At 61.9% G+C, this 11130-nt stretch overlaps 1 protein-coding gene across 1 annotated transcript; it reads left to right on the top strand.

The window, feature by feature from the left end:
- The first annotated feature begins 3556 nt into the window (after window positions 1–3556).
- Window positions 3557–10110, top strand: LRRC75B (leucine rich repeat containing 75B). The gene is made up of 4 exons (XM_060118977.1): window positions 3557–3733; window positions 6225–6353; window positions 7912–8027; window positions 9387–10110. The coding sequence occupies exons 1-4, from the start codon at window positions 3557–3559 to the stop codon at window positions 9910–9912; spliced, it is 948 nt and encodes a 315-aa protein (XP_059974960.1). The 3' UTR covers window positions 9913–10110.
- Window positions 10111–11130: the final 1020 nt, after the last annotated feature.

The raw sequence follows: 11130 nt of genomic DNA, 5'->3' as shown, positions 1-11130 counted from the left end.
CCCACTGAAAAACCCTCCAAATGTTCACGTGGCCCTCCAGATAAATTCCTGTCAGCTGGGGCCCGCCCCTTCCTCTGTGTGATTCACCCACTGCCCTACTGCTGGGGCTCTTCCATCAGGCCCCAACCTCAACGCCACCGCCTCCTCATTGAAGCCCTCCTCTGTCTCCTGGTCTGATGTCTTCCTCGGCTCCCGCAGTGTCTGGGACCCCCATCACAGCTCCCCACCTCTGCTGTTCCTTTAACCTCCTGCGTCTTTGTCTCTTAAGTATCCACAGGGCCCAGTGATCATCATTAAGTGTAAGTATAATGGCTGTCAGGTGGCTGGGTGGATTCGGCATGGAAGATTGATTAGAGCCTACACATGCCACATGCATGTGTGCTGGATGCTTTCCTTGCTGCGTCTAATCCTACACCTTTGCCAGATGGGCATTCTATTTTCCCCATTTTACAGAGGAGGAAACAGTTTTGCAGAAGCTACTGTAGTGGGCTGAATAGTTTCCCCCCAAATCCACATCCATCTGGGAGCTCTGAATGGGACCCTATTTGGAAATAGAGTCTTTGTAGAAGTCATTAGTTAAGATGAGATCATCCTGGGTTAAGGTAGGCTCTAAATTCAATAAGGTAGGCTCCCTGTAAGAAGGGAGGCACACAGACACAGTGAAGGCCTTGTGGCCACGGAGGCAGAGATTGCAGTGAAGCAGCTACAAGCCAAGGAAGGCCGAGAACTGCTGGCCATCGCCAGAAGCTGGCAACGGGCAAAGAAAGATGATTCCCTAGCACCTTCAGAGAGCACAGCCCTGCCAACACCTTGATTTCAGACTCCTGGCCTCCAGAACTGGGAGAGAATACATTTCTGTCGTTTTAAGCCATTACCAAGTTTGTGGTAATTTGTTATGACAGCCACAGAAAACTAATACCACTAACTACCTTGCCCATGTTTATATACCCCAAAAGGGGGCAGGTCCAGGGGATTAGGAGCTGGGGCCTAAGCCTACACCTGTGACCCCCGTGATGACTCCTAGCCCTGCAGGAAGCTCACAACCTATTCCTTAGAGCCAGATCCAGGGGAAACTGTTTCCATAGACTGTCTGTCTGCTTCCTTCCTCCTAGTGAGTTCCGAATCCATCCTGCATCCTTCTTTGCAGTGGCTGCCAGGAGGCTCAGTGGCACCTGGCTCCTTGCTGAGGTACCATCAGCCCTGGGCTGCCCTTCTTCCTCCTGAGCTTGAAATATCCCACTGGGTGGGTAGAGAAGACGCCCGAAGGTGGGACAGGTCCAGCTGCAGCGCCAGCCACAGCCCTCCACTCCACCTGCTGGGTCATCAGGACCCTGCTTCCCTGTCATTCCACCTGGGCCACCAGCTGTCGGTGCTACTTGTCTCCTGGAAGTTCCCATTTGGGGCCCAAGATGCCCCCAGCAGGGCCTGGGGTCCGTCCACCTGACTCTCTGGCTCCCCAGCCTTCCACCTCACTGGCTCTCAGGGGTGGTAAGGCTGCCCCGAGAACCCCTGAACCTCCACATCAGCCCTGGGGGCTGAGAGGGCAACACCACAGCCCCCCACCCACGGGGTGTCCCCAAACACAGCTCAGCGGCCCAGGGCAACTCCAGGCAGAGGGGCCAGCAGGCTTTAGTTAAGCATACATGGAGGCCGGCCAGTGGGGGGGACAATGCTCCCATTCCCGAGGGCACAGCTCTTTCTCTGGGGTCCCCTGTCCCAATCAGGTTAGGCCAGAAAGAGTCAACCTCGCCACCCCCCACAGGAGGCTGAGGGAGGCCCATGCAGGGATTTGGGCCCAGATGCCACCCCTCCCTCCTTTCCTGGAAAATGTTCTCCAGGAATCTCTCAGCCAAGGACACAGAGGGTGGGGCTGGGGAGCAGTTCTCCACTTTCCATGGGACTCCAAGCTCTGGGCATACCCCCTCTGCCGCTGCCTGATGGTCCCCCTTCAGGACATCCAGGCTCAGCCCTCCCTTGCCTTCCCCCCGCCCACCCCCCACCCCGCCAACCTCGGCCTTCTCGCTTTTGAGGGGACAATGTCCAGACCTGGCTCAGCCTCTGGAAGGATATGGTCACAATCTGGGAATCATCCCAGCTCTGGCTCGAGCCCTGAGATTGGGGTGGGGGAGGTCTTACCAGCCTGCCAGCTCTGGGTAGGGGCCTGCGAGGCCCCTGGGGCAATGGGGCTGCTGAAGTCTCTGGCGCAGTTTAGTGACAGCAGCACCTTGGCCCCGGAGGAAGGCAGGCCAGGCAGTCGTACAGGTTTGCCAGGGAGGAAACCTGTGGTGCCAAGGTGGCCCCAGGACAAAGTTGGCTACATAGCAGTGAAGGGAGGTGTCTGGGTCCAGTCGCAGATGGCAGGAAAGAAGGGGGTCCAGGATAGGAAGGCCCCAGGAACAGGCCCAGTGGGGGCGCCCAAGCAGGCAACGACAAGGGCTGGGGTTCAGTGGGTGGTCAGGCCCTCTGCCTTGTCTCAGGGGCTCAGCCCCAGGGCACCACAGAGCCCAGCACTCTGTCTTGGACACAGTCTTGGGGGGGACAATTCTTAACTCAGAAGAAGGAGCCTAACTCTGCCCTCACTTACCACAGGCCCTCGGACAGCCTCCCCTCCCCCTATCGCTGTCCATGCTCAACCCCCTGCACCCGTGCCCAGCTACACTGTCCTCCCAGGCTGGACACACACTCCTTGCTGTGGAGGTCAGGGTCTGGAGCCTAGTGCCCCAAATGCCCCCTACCCTGGGAATGTGAGGGGCCCAGAGCTGAGTGGGGGGTGCTATAAGGGGCAGCAAGCCTCCAACAAAGACCCCTCCAGCTAGTGGGTTCCTGGCTCAAACCTGGTCCCTGGAGTAGCCAGTCCCCACCCCACACACTTTCCCCACTTCTGTCACGGGGAAGACTGAAGCAGAGGCAGGTGCGGTTGGCCTGCTGCCAGCCTGCCCAGAGCCAGGCTGAGATGGTTAACCAGCATCCCCCATCCCATTTATCTCCCAGGTGGCTGGCAGAGGAGGCCGGCCTGCCCAAGTCTGCCCCCAGCCAAGCAGGGAGGGGTGATAAACATTTGTCAACTCAGAAGTGTCCACGCAGGGTGGACAGGTCAGATGCTACAACTGCTCGCTGCGGTTGGGGCGGGGGAGATTCTGAAAGCAGGCGCTGGCACTGTCTAAAGCTGGCAAACGGCAGCGGAACCCCCACCCACCCCGCCCTGACTCCAAGTCCAGTGCACTTTGCCACGCCAAAGCGACTGTTCCACAATCAGCACGGGGGCTCCGAGCCTTTAAAGGCGCCGAGCGCCACCTCGTCCCGGCGGCTCCAGTTCCTGGCGACAGGGCTCGAGCCAGGTCTAGCGCGGTCGAGGGCCTCCTCTAGCGACACCCCAAACCGAGTTGGGAGCTCCGGGGCCCCCAGCAGGAACCCTCCTCCCTTCCTCCGCTTCGGCCCGGCCGGGGCGCGCAGCCTTGGATCCCGCGCTCCCCACCCGGAGCATCCCGGGCGGGGCCAGGGGCGGGGCGCAAGCGGCCCTGCCTCCCGCCGGCTCGGCGCCCACCGCGCGGCGGCCATGGGGGCGCGGCTGGGCCGGAGGGCCGGGCCCGAAGCGGGCTCGGAGGCTGGGGCGGCGGCGGGGTGCGGGCCGGCGCCCTATGAGCGCCGGGTGCGCTGGCTCCGCGAGATCCAGTCGACGCTCCGCGAGCGGCGGCCAGAGCGCGCCCGGCAGCTGCTGCGCCTCCTGCGCCAGGTGAGAAGCAGCCAAGCAGCCGGCCGGCCGACCGGGGCTGGAGGCCGAGGAGGGGCTGGGAGGAGATGCGGAGCTGGCCTCGGGCGCGCGGGCCGGGAGGGTTCCGAGGGGAGGGGACGACTGGCTTCAGGGGGTGGGGGTCTTGTCTGGGCCGGAGGGCGAGGGAGGGAAGGCAGTCAGCTAGAGTTGTGGGGTCAGGGGGACTGTGAGTGTGGAGGGGTCCCATGACTGTACGCGTCTCTGGGGTTTGAGGTCAGTTGTGGGTGTTTAGGGTGCTCCCAAGTCTGGAGCTAAGAGTCCACATTCAGGCCCTGCCAAGAAAGGAGGGCGGCTGAGAAGAGGGCAGGTGGGGGTGAATCATCTTGTATTGAGGGGCAATGGGAAGAGGATGGTTCCCCCCTCCAGGGTGAAGGGAGGAGCTGCACTGGACCCCGGAGCAAGGACCTGGGGAAGCGACAGCCCAGCTGGTCAGTGGGTGCAACCTCTCCACGTCAGCTCAGACAAAGCCACAGCACACAATGCCCATCCTCCTAACAGGCAGCTCTCGCCCATTGAGTACACACACCTGGCATCTGTACATCACAACATCACATCACGACGGGCGGGGGCTCTGGTTCCACATACACCAGGTACCTGAGTCCCATATCCCTAGCCCTGGGTTGCCTTAAGAGACATGGGTTCTGATCCCAGCATCACCACTGAGCAAGCCACTCCTCTCTGCCCACATCCCTATACCCTGCAGCAGCTGCCACCACAATCTGCCCCATCCTGTAAGCCGAAATCAGCTGTGCTGGTGATCTTTGACCTGCAGGTGGATGATTGGGAGACTGAGGCTTGGAGAAAAGCAGTGAGCCTAGGGCCACAGAGCAAATTGGGGGCCAGCCAAGGCCAGAGCTCACCCTCCAGTCTCCCAGCTCTGCTCCTCCTGCTGCACTGGGTTTCCTTTCTCTCAGGCTGGAAAGGTGGGGCTGGCCCTTTAAGAGGAGCTGTCCACATCAGCAGAAGGCAGGCTGCGGTCTGGGACCCTGACTGGGTCAGCCCAGGCTCACCAGCCATCCTTCCCTTCTACTGGATCCTCCCTAGCTGTCATCTCCAACTTGAGCTGTGTTTAAAATGCAAACAACAGAGCAGCACAAATCAGCCAGAGACTATTCAGAGGCACGATCTCTGTCCAGCATGGCGTCTGCAGCCCAAGGCACCAGCTGGAAATTTTAGCTGGGGAATGAGCTAGGTTGCCCACTGGTGTCCCAAAGGTTGGAATTTGAGGCCCACCTGTCCTGCCCCATAACCTTCAGGGACTCTGCAGTTATGGACCTTGGTCATTCTGGCCTGGCCTGGCCTCCTGTGCCCTGGGCTCATACACAGAACATGTTACTCTCTGGCTTGGGGAGGGCCCACATGGGGTCTCGAGGCCCCTCCTGGCTATGCCTGTCCCATCAGCTTGTCGGCATATCCTCTAAACGGACCCCCTAAAAGGCACCACACCAGGCCTACGGGAATAACAGGAGGAAGAGGCCAAGGGGTGAAGGCAGGAAGGCCAGGGCAGGCCAGGGACCTGATGGTGGGATCTGTGTGAGGGGTGGGTGCTTGGAGGCTGGACAGGAAGGCTGGTGGGCGAGAGAGGGTGTGAAGGCCAGGCCACGGAGAGTTCTGAGACTGCAGGCTGTGTGCGAGTCTCTGCCATCACACAACCTTGAAAGCATTTGGTTTCCACTGAAGGGGTTAAGGGGTCAAGTGTGTGTTTCATAGAGCTGGCTCTGGCAGCATTAGGGTGGACTGGAAGGGTATCAGGAGGCCGGGAGCCCCGGGAGGAGGCTGTGAGGGGATGAGGCCTGAAGCTCCTTGAGCAGTGGGTTGGGGTAGGGGGAGCTGGGCAGAGGAGGGATGAGGGAATAGTGCGGGGTGATACCTGGGCTCTGGCCCAAGTGCCTGGGAAGATGGGATGGTGGCACCCTTTACTGAGCTGGGGCACAGGAGGCGAGACACACCCGGTCTGAGTTGCCTTTGGGTCGTATGAGCTGAGAGAGAGTTCCACCCTGACAGGAAGGGTCTGGACCCTCAGCAAAGAGGTGGCAGCCATAGCTCAGGAGAGCTCGGGGACAGGTGGATAGAGGCAGGGGGCCCAAAGGGAATGAGGAGGGCAGGGGCATTTGGGGATCATCAAGGAGCCCCCAGAGAATCCCCCAGACAAACCCAATCCCAGAGGAGCCAGGGGGTCTCAGCAGAACGTTTCACCTCCAGGGAACCAGTCTAAGGGTTCCCGGACACACTTACCGCCTCCCTGAGGCCCCCGATGCACCGACCCTCTGCTCATCCAAAGGGTCCACCTTCCCCGGACAGTTTGCTCTTCGCCACTGTGGGGAGGGCTCCAGCAAGCCTCAGAGGGGAAATGGAGAGAGGGGAATGGATGTGAGAGCCTCTGGCTGGCTGGGATGGGGGCTAGGGGAGGGAGGCCTCGACCCCTGGCTCACTCCACTCTCACTACCTGCAGGACCTGGGCCTCGAGGGGACCCTCCTCACAGACATCCTCTACAGGAACGTGGCCTTCCTCAATCTGGTGGACCCCATCTCCCACGACCTGCTTGTGAACCTGGCCCGGGACCTGCAGTGCCCCAAGTCGGTGAGGCACGGGCCCCAGGCTGGGTAGTGTGGTTGACAGGCCAGAAGAGCCTAGAGCTGGGAGCTAGGATCTGGGCCCTCACCTGGTCTGCTGCGTGGCCTTAGGCGGATCACTGTCCCTCTCTGGGACCTGATGCCAGTTTCAGTGTATGAGGCTGGCCAGCAGCTGGAGCACATGGGAACTCTGCTTTCCCAGCCCTGGAAAGTCATCTGTTGGGTAGACCCGTTTCCTCTTTTTTTTTTTGGCCCTGCAGCACGGCATCCAGTATTTTAGTTCCCTGACCAGGGATTAAACCTGTGCCCCCTGCAGTGGAAGCACGGAGCCCTAACCACTGGATCGCCAGGGAGTTCCCTAGACCCGTTTCCTGAATTTCAGCACTGTGCACCAGGCCCTGGGACCCAGGCAGGTAGTCCTATGGGGACCCTTCGGGATACAGGACATTCTGACAAATCCATTGATGGAACCAGGCTCCCAGCCCGAGTCCCAGAGCCAGAAGAGAGCTCCCTTGGCTGGAAACCCTGTCCACATGTTCCCACTGCGTCCCACAGCAACTCAAGCCACAAGCACATCCCTCCTCGTGTTGAGCTGGCACCTGCCACCTGCAGCCTCGACTCCCCTCCTGCCACCGCGTCTGCCCAGAACACCTGTCCCCACCTGCTATGTCGGCACCTGCGGACGTCCTGCCATAAGCATGGAAGGTGCCGCACTCCCGACACAGCCTGTGGCCGGCCCCCAGCCCCTGGCCCTTTGTCACAGTGAGCCCCCATGTGAAACAGGAATGCCCACTCTGGGCCCTGCCAGCTCTGAACTGCCACGTCCAGGTGCACTTGTCACCGAGGGGTCTCTGAGGCTAGCCTAGAGCCATCGCGGTGACCCCTGGGGCTTGCTGCCACTGTGTGTGCCCGCTGTTAACAGAGGGACTGGATAAAAGAATGTGCTGGGTGGTGGAGCGTGCTTGGTGCCAGCTTGTGGAAAGCAGTCCACCCCGCATCCTGCCCGAGCTGGGCCTCTGCAAGGGCCCACTTGGGAGCCAGAGAGAGCCAGGTGGTGGTGCTGGAAAATGGTAACCCTCCCTGCTGGCAGCCCAGACCCAGGCCCCACGGGTGCGGTCTCGCTTGGAGAGTGAGAGGAAGAAAAGCGTGCTGACCTGGCTTGTTCCTATTCCCTGGGGGTGGCGTCAGTGGAGCAGGGCTCCCTGGAGAGGCCTGGTCCTGCCTCACCCTGTGGTGAGTCCCAGGGGGGCACCGAGGGTAGACAGGGAGCCAGCGGCTGATAGCCCGAGACTCTGGCCCAGGGCCTGAGGACAGGGAACAAGGGCCCATTGTCTGGGCTTCCTCCCGCCGGGCACCACGGGCCTCAGACCAGCCTGTCCAGCTCCCAGTGGGCAGCCTCCCCTGGCTCTGTGCCAGGCCACGGGGCAGGGGGGCGGGGGTGGAGGGGAAAGCCAGTGGGCGGCTCAGTGATCCGTGATGAATGGCTGTGCGCATGCACACACTTGGGTCCCCAAGGCCTGGGGGCGCACAGGGCTCCGCCTCCCCTGACAGCGCTGCCCCCGCAGGACTATGAGCTCTGGAAGTCCTCGGACAAGACCTGCCGGCAGCTCATCTACCACCTCACCCCTCACTCCAAGCGGCAACAGGGGTCCAGCCTGCCCCGAAGGAAGACCCAGAGCTGGTAAGGGAGCCCAGACACAGCCCAGCTGCCTGGCCTCTGGGGGTCCCTTCCCAGGCCTCTGTCAACAAGAGCTGGGGCCTGAAATCCCACCCTGCAGGCCCTCACCCTTGGCTGCATCACAGCCCGTCACTGGCCGGTGGCAATGCAGGCGGATACTCCCCAAGGCCAGCTCCTTTCTGTGTGACTGCCTCCTGCCATCTGCCTGTCCCTCAACGCCCTGCCTATCACAGGGCCTGGCCCCCCTGGGGGCCTCAGCTGGAGTCAGCAGAGTTCCCAGGACAGGCTGGGAGGGAGGTGGAGTCTGGGTCATGATTCCCATTTTCCAGGGAAGGAAACTGAGGCCAGGGGAAGCAGAGTGTCTTGCCCAAGGCCACACTGCCCTGCTTCCTGAAGCCCTTTGGGGACTCTTTGCCAGGCTGCCTGAAGCTGAGGCCTCCAAGGCCAGCCCAGCAGCTCACTCTGCAACGGGGTCCCGCTTAGTCACTCCATCACAACCTCGTGGCCACAGACTCAGCCTGGGAACAGGCCACTGGCACCTGGGCCCTGGTGCTCTCCCCTGCTTGCCCCCCAGCCTCCTGCCCCCTCCCTCAGGCCTGGTGGCCCATGCTGAGCCTGGAGCCCATGGGGTTGTTCCCTGCCTTGGCAGGTGAGGGCCCTGGAGGTGTTCCCACAGCTGTCAGCCCCCAGGCAGGCCCATGTTCAAATGACAGGAGAGAACTAGAGGGGGTTCTGGGGGCAGTGGGGGACCCTCCTCAGTCTCTAAACCTCCCTTCTAGCTTAGGACACAGGGACCCCTCCCCTAGGGCAGATCCCACCCACATCCCCCAACAAGGCCCTCTTGCTTACCCTGGGCCTGTTCCCACATCTATCCTTATTCCAAAAGGGTCAACCTTAGAGGAGACACGTGAAAAAAAAGCATGGGCTCAGGGGTCAGAACACCCCGATTTGGAGACCTGGCTCCCCCTTAGTGGTGTGTGACCGTGGAAGGGTCATGTCACCCCTCCAAGCACCCGTTTGCTCCTCTGCAGAATAGGATAATCATTCCCCCCCCACTGAGTTGGCATAAAAATAAGAGACAACAGATGTAACAGGTGTGGTGATGCAAGTACACAGAGGGTTTTTATAACAGCCCATGGAGCCTTAACGCAAGTGCATCTAATCCTCACAGCCAGGTCGCCTCTTAACCAAAGGGGACTAAGGCTCAGAGCGATTCAGAGCATTGCCCGTGGCCACTCATCTAGGAAGTGGCCATCTGCAGGGCCTGGGCCTTGCTGCCCTGCACTGCCCTGACGGAGGGGTCACTGTCGGAGGCAGGTGGGGCCCTTGCTCAGTCCCTCCCCACCCTCGACCCTCCCGCAGCCTCAAGAGCAACCTCCAGAAGACTCTGCCGGCGGGGGAGACCGTGAACCTATCGGGGATACCACTGTCGGTGCGGGACGTGCAGCATATCATGCGCTACCTGGGCAGCCAGGGTGCCAGGCTGGCAGTGCTGGACCTGAGCTTCACGGGGCTGAGTGACGAGCTGCTGCACCGGCTGCTGCCCAGCCTCTGGACGCTGCCCCGCCTCACCCAGCTTCTGCTCAACGGCAACCGGCTGACGCGGGCTGCCGCCCGTGAGCTCACTGAGGCCATCAAGGACACCACCAAGTTCCCGGTGCTGGCCTGGGTGGACCTGGGCAACAACGTGGATGTGGCCTCCCTGCCCCAGCCCCTGCTGGTTGGCCTGCGCCGGCGGCTAAGCCAGCGCACCTCGCTGCCCACCATCTACGAGAGCCTGGACCCAGAGCCTGAGGGTGGCGTGGCCGGGGCCACGGCCCTTGCCTCCACCTGGGGCTCTGCAGCTGCTGGGCCAGGGCCCGAGCCCCAGGCCTGCTGCACCAGGTGACCCACCACCCACCCTGGCTCCTGCTTCCTGACTGGCAATGCACCCGAGCACGTGGGAGGGGGTGATGGAGGCGGAGTTACCCCACAGGACCTGGATCCAGTGCACAGAGGAGGATGGGCTCATTGGAGAGTGGATGGTCGGTCCAGGCTGGAGTCTCAGCCTTCCCTCAGCAGGAGGGGCCCGGCACCTACTGTGCAGACCCCACAATAAAGGCTGATGCCACCTCCACCTCAGCCTTTCTGCATTGTGGGCCTCAGGGCCACTGAGCACCAGCCCTGTGGCTGGGTGTGGGAGAAGGGGTGGCTGGGACTCAGGGGCCCTGCCTGACCAAAAGGGAGGGACCAAGCTCACACTGATCTCCCCTGTAGTGCTCCCTGGGCAGGGTTCCCACAGAAACCAAAGAAGTGGGGAGGGTCCGTCTGTGGTCAGGGAGTTAGAGGAGGCCTCCAGAGACCTGGCACTCACGTCTGTCTGGGCAGTGCTTGGGCACTTTGAGGAAAGAGCTGGGGAGGAGCAGGTTGGGAGCCCAGAGAGGAGCGCAGGCTGCTGACCTCCCCACCAGGGCCCCCTGGGCTGGGCACAAGGCTGTGCTGACAGAGGGCAAAGCTCATTTCCCACAGGGCACAGCACTGCCCACCAGCCCTGGTACCCACCCCCCAGGCCTCCTGTACTTGGCGAGTGGGCAACTCCACAGGGTGGGGGAGGAGAGACATCAGGCCAGAGACGAAGAGCTCTGTGTTCCCTCCAGGTCCTGGGGGCCCACATGCACAGTGCTCCCCCCATGCGGGACCCCAAGGGAGCATGCAGGGGTGAGGTGGGCACGGCCCACAGCGGTGGGGGCCCAGGGGAGAGCAGTACTGGAGCTGCCCCAGCAGGGGGCCGTCTCCTGTCTTCCCCAAGCAGCACAAGGGCAGGCTCCAGACCAGACGCCACAGTCACCTCCCAGCCCAGTGTGGGGAGCTGGAGTTCAGCCCGACTAGGAGCTGGGCCGGAACAAGGAGGGAATTTAGAGGTGTCGGGTGGACTGAGGCTGCGGCAGGGAAGCCACGGCCCAAGGCTCCCCTGCAGCACTGGGACGTCAGGACTAGGGCAGCTGGATCCTGCAGGATGAGGAGAGACCCAGCAGCGGAGGGACCCCCACAGGCCAAGGAGAAGGTGGGGGTCCCCCGGGCCCACATCCCTGGGCCCACCAGTTGACCTTCCCCCATAGCTCTGGCC

Source organism: Mesoplodon densirostris, chromosome 15, assembly GCF_025265405.1.
Source record: "Mesoplodon densirostris isolate mMesDen1 chromosome 15, mMesDen1 primary haplotype, whole genome shotgun sequence".
NCBI lineage: Eukaryota > Metazoa > Chordata > Mammalia > Artiodactyla > Ziphiidae > Mesoplodon > Mesoplodon densirostris.
Note: the sequence above shows the minus strand (reverse complement) of the source record. Positions and strands in the feature narration are given on the sequence as shown.

What these genes read in the sequence shown, in the direction of transcription:
- LRRC75B (XM_060118977.1), top strand. Translation starts at nt 3,557, where the DNA reads ATGGGGGCGCGGCTGGGCCGGAGGGCCGGGCCCGAAGCGGGCTCGGAG. An exon ending in ACCTGCAGTGCCCCAAGTCG is followed by an intron (nt 6,354 to 7,911) that starts GTGAGGCACGGG and finishes CTGCCCCCGCAG; the next exon opens with GACTATGAGCTCTGGAAGTC. An exon ending in CGAAGGAAGACCCAGAGCTG is followed by an intron (nt 8,028 to 9,386) that starts GTAAGGGAGCCC and finishes ACCCTCCCGCAG; the next exon opens with CCTCAAGAGCAACCTCCAGA.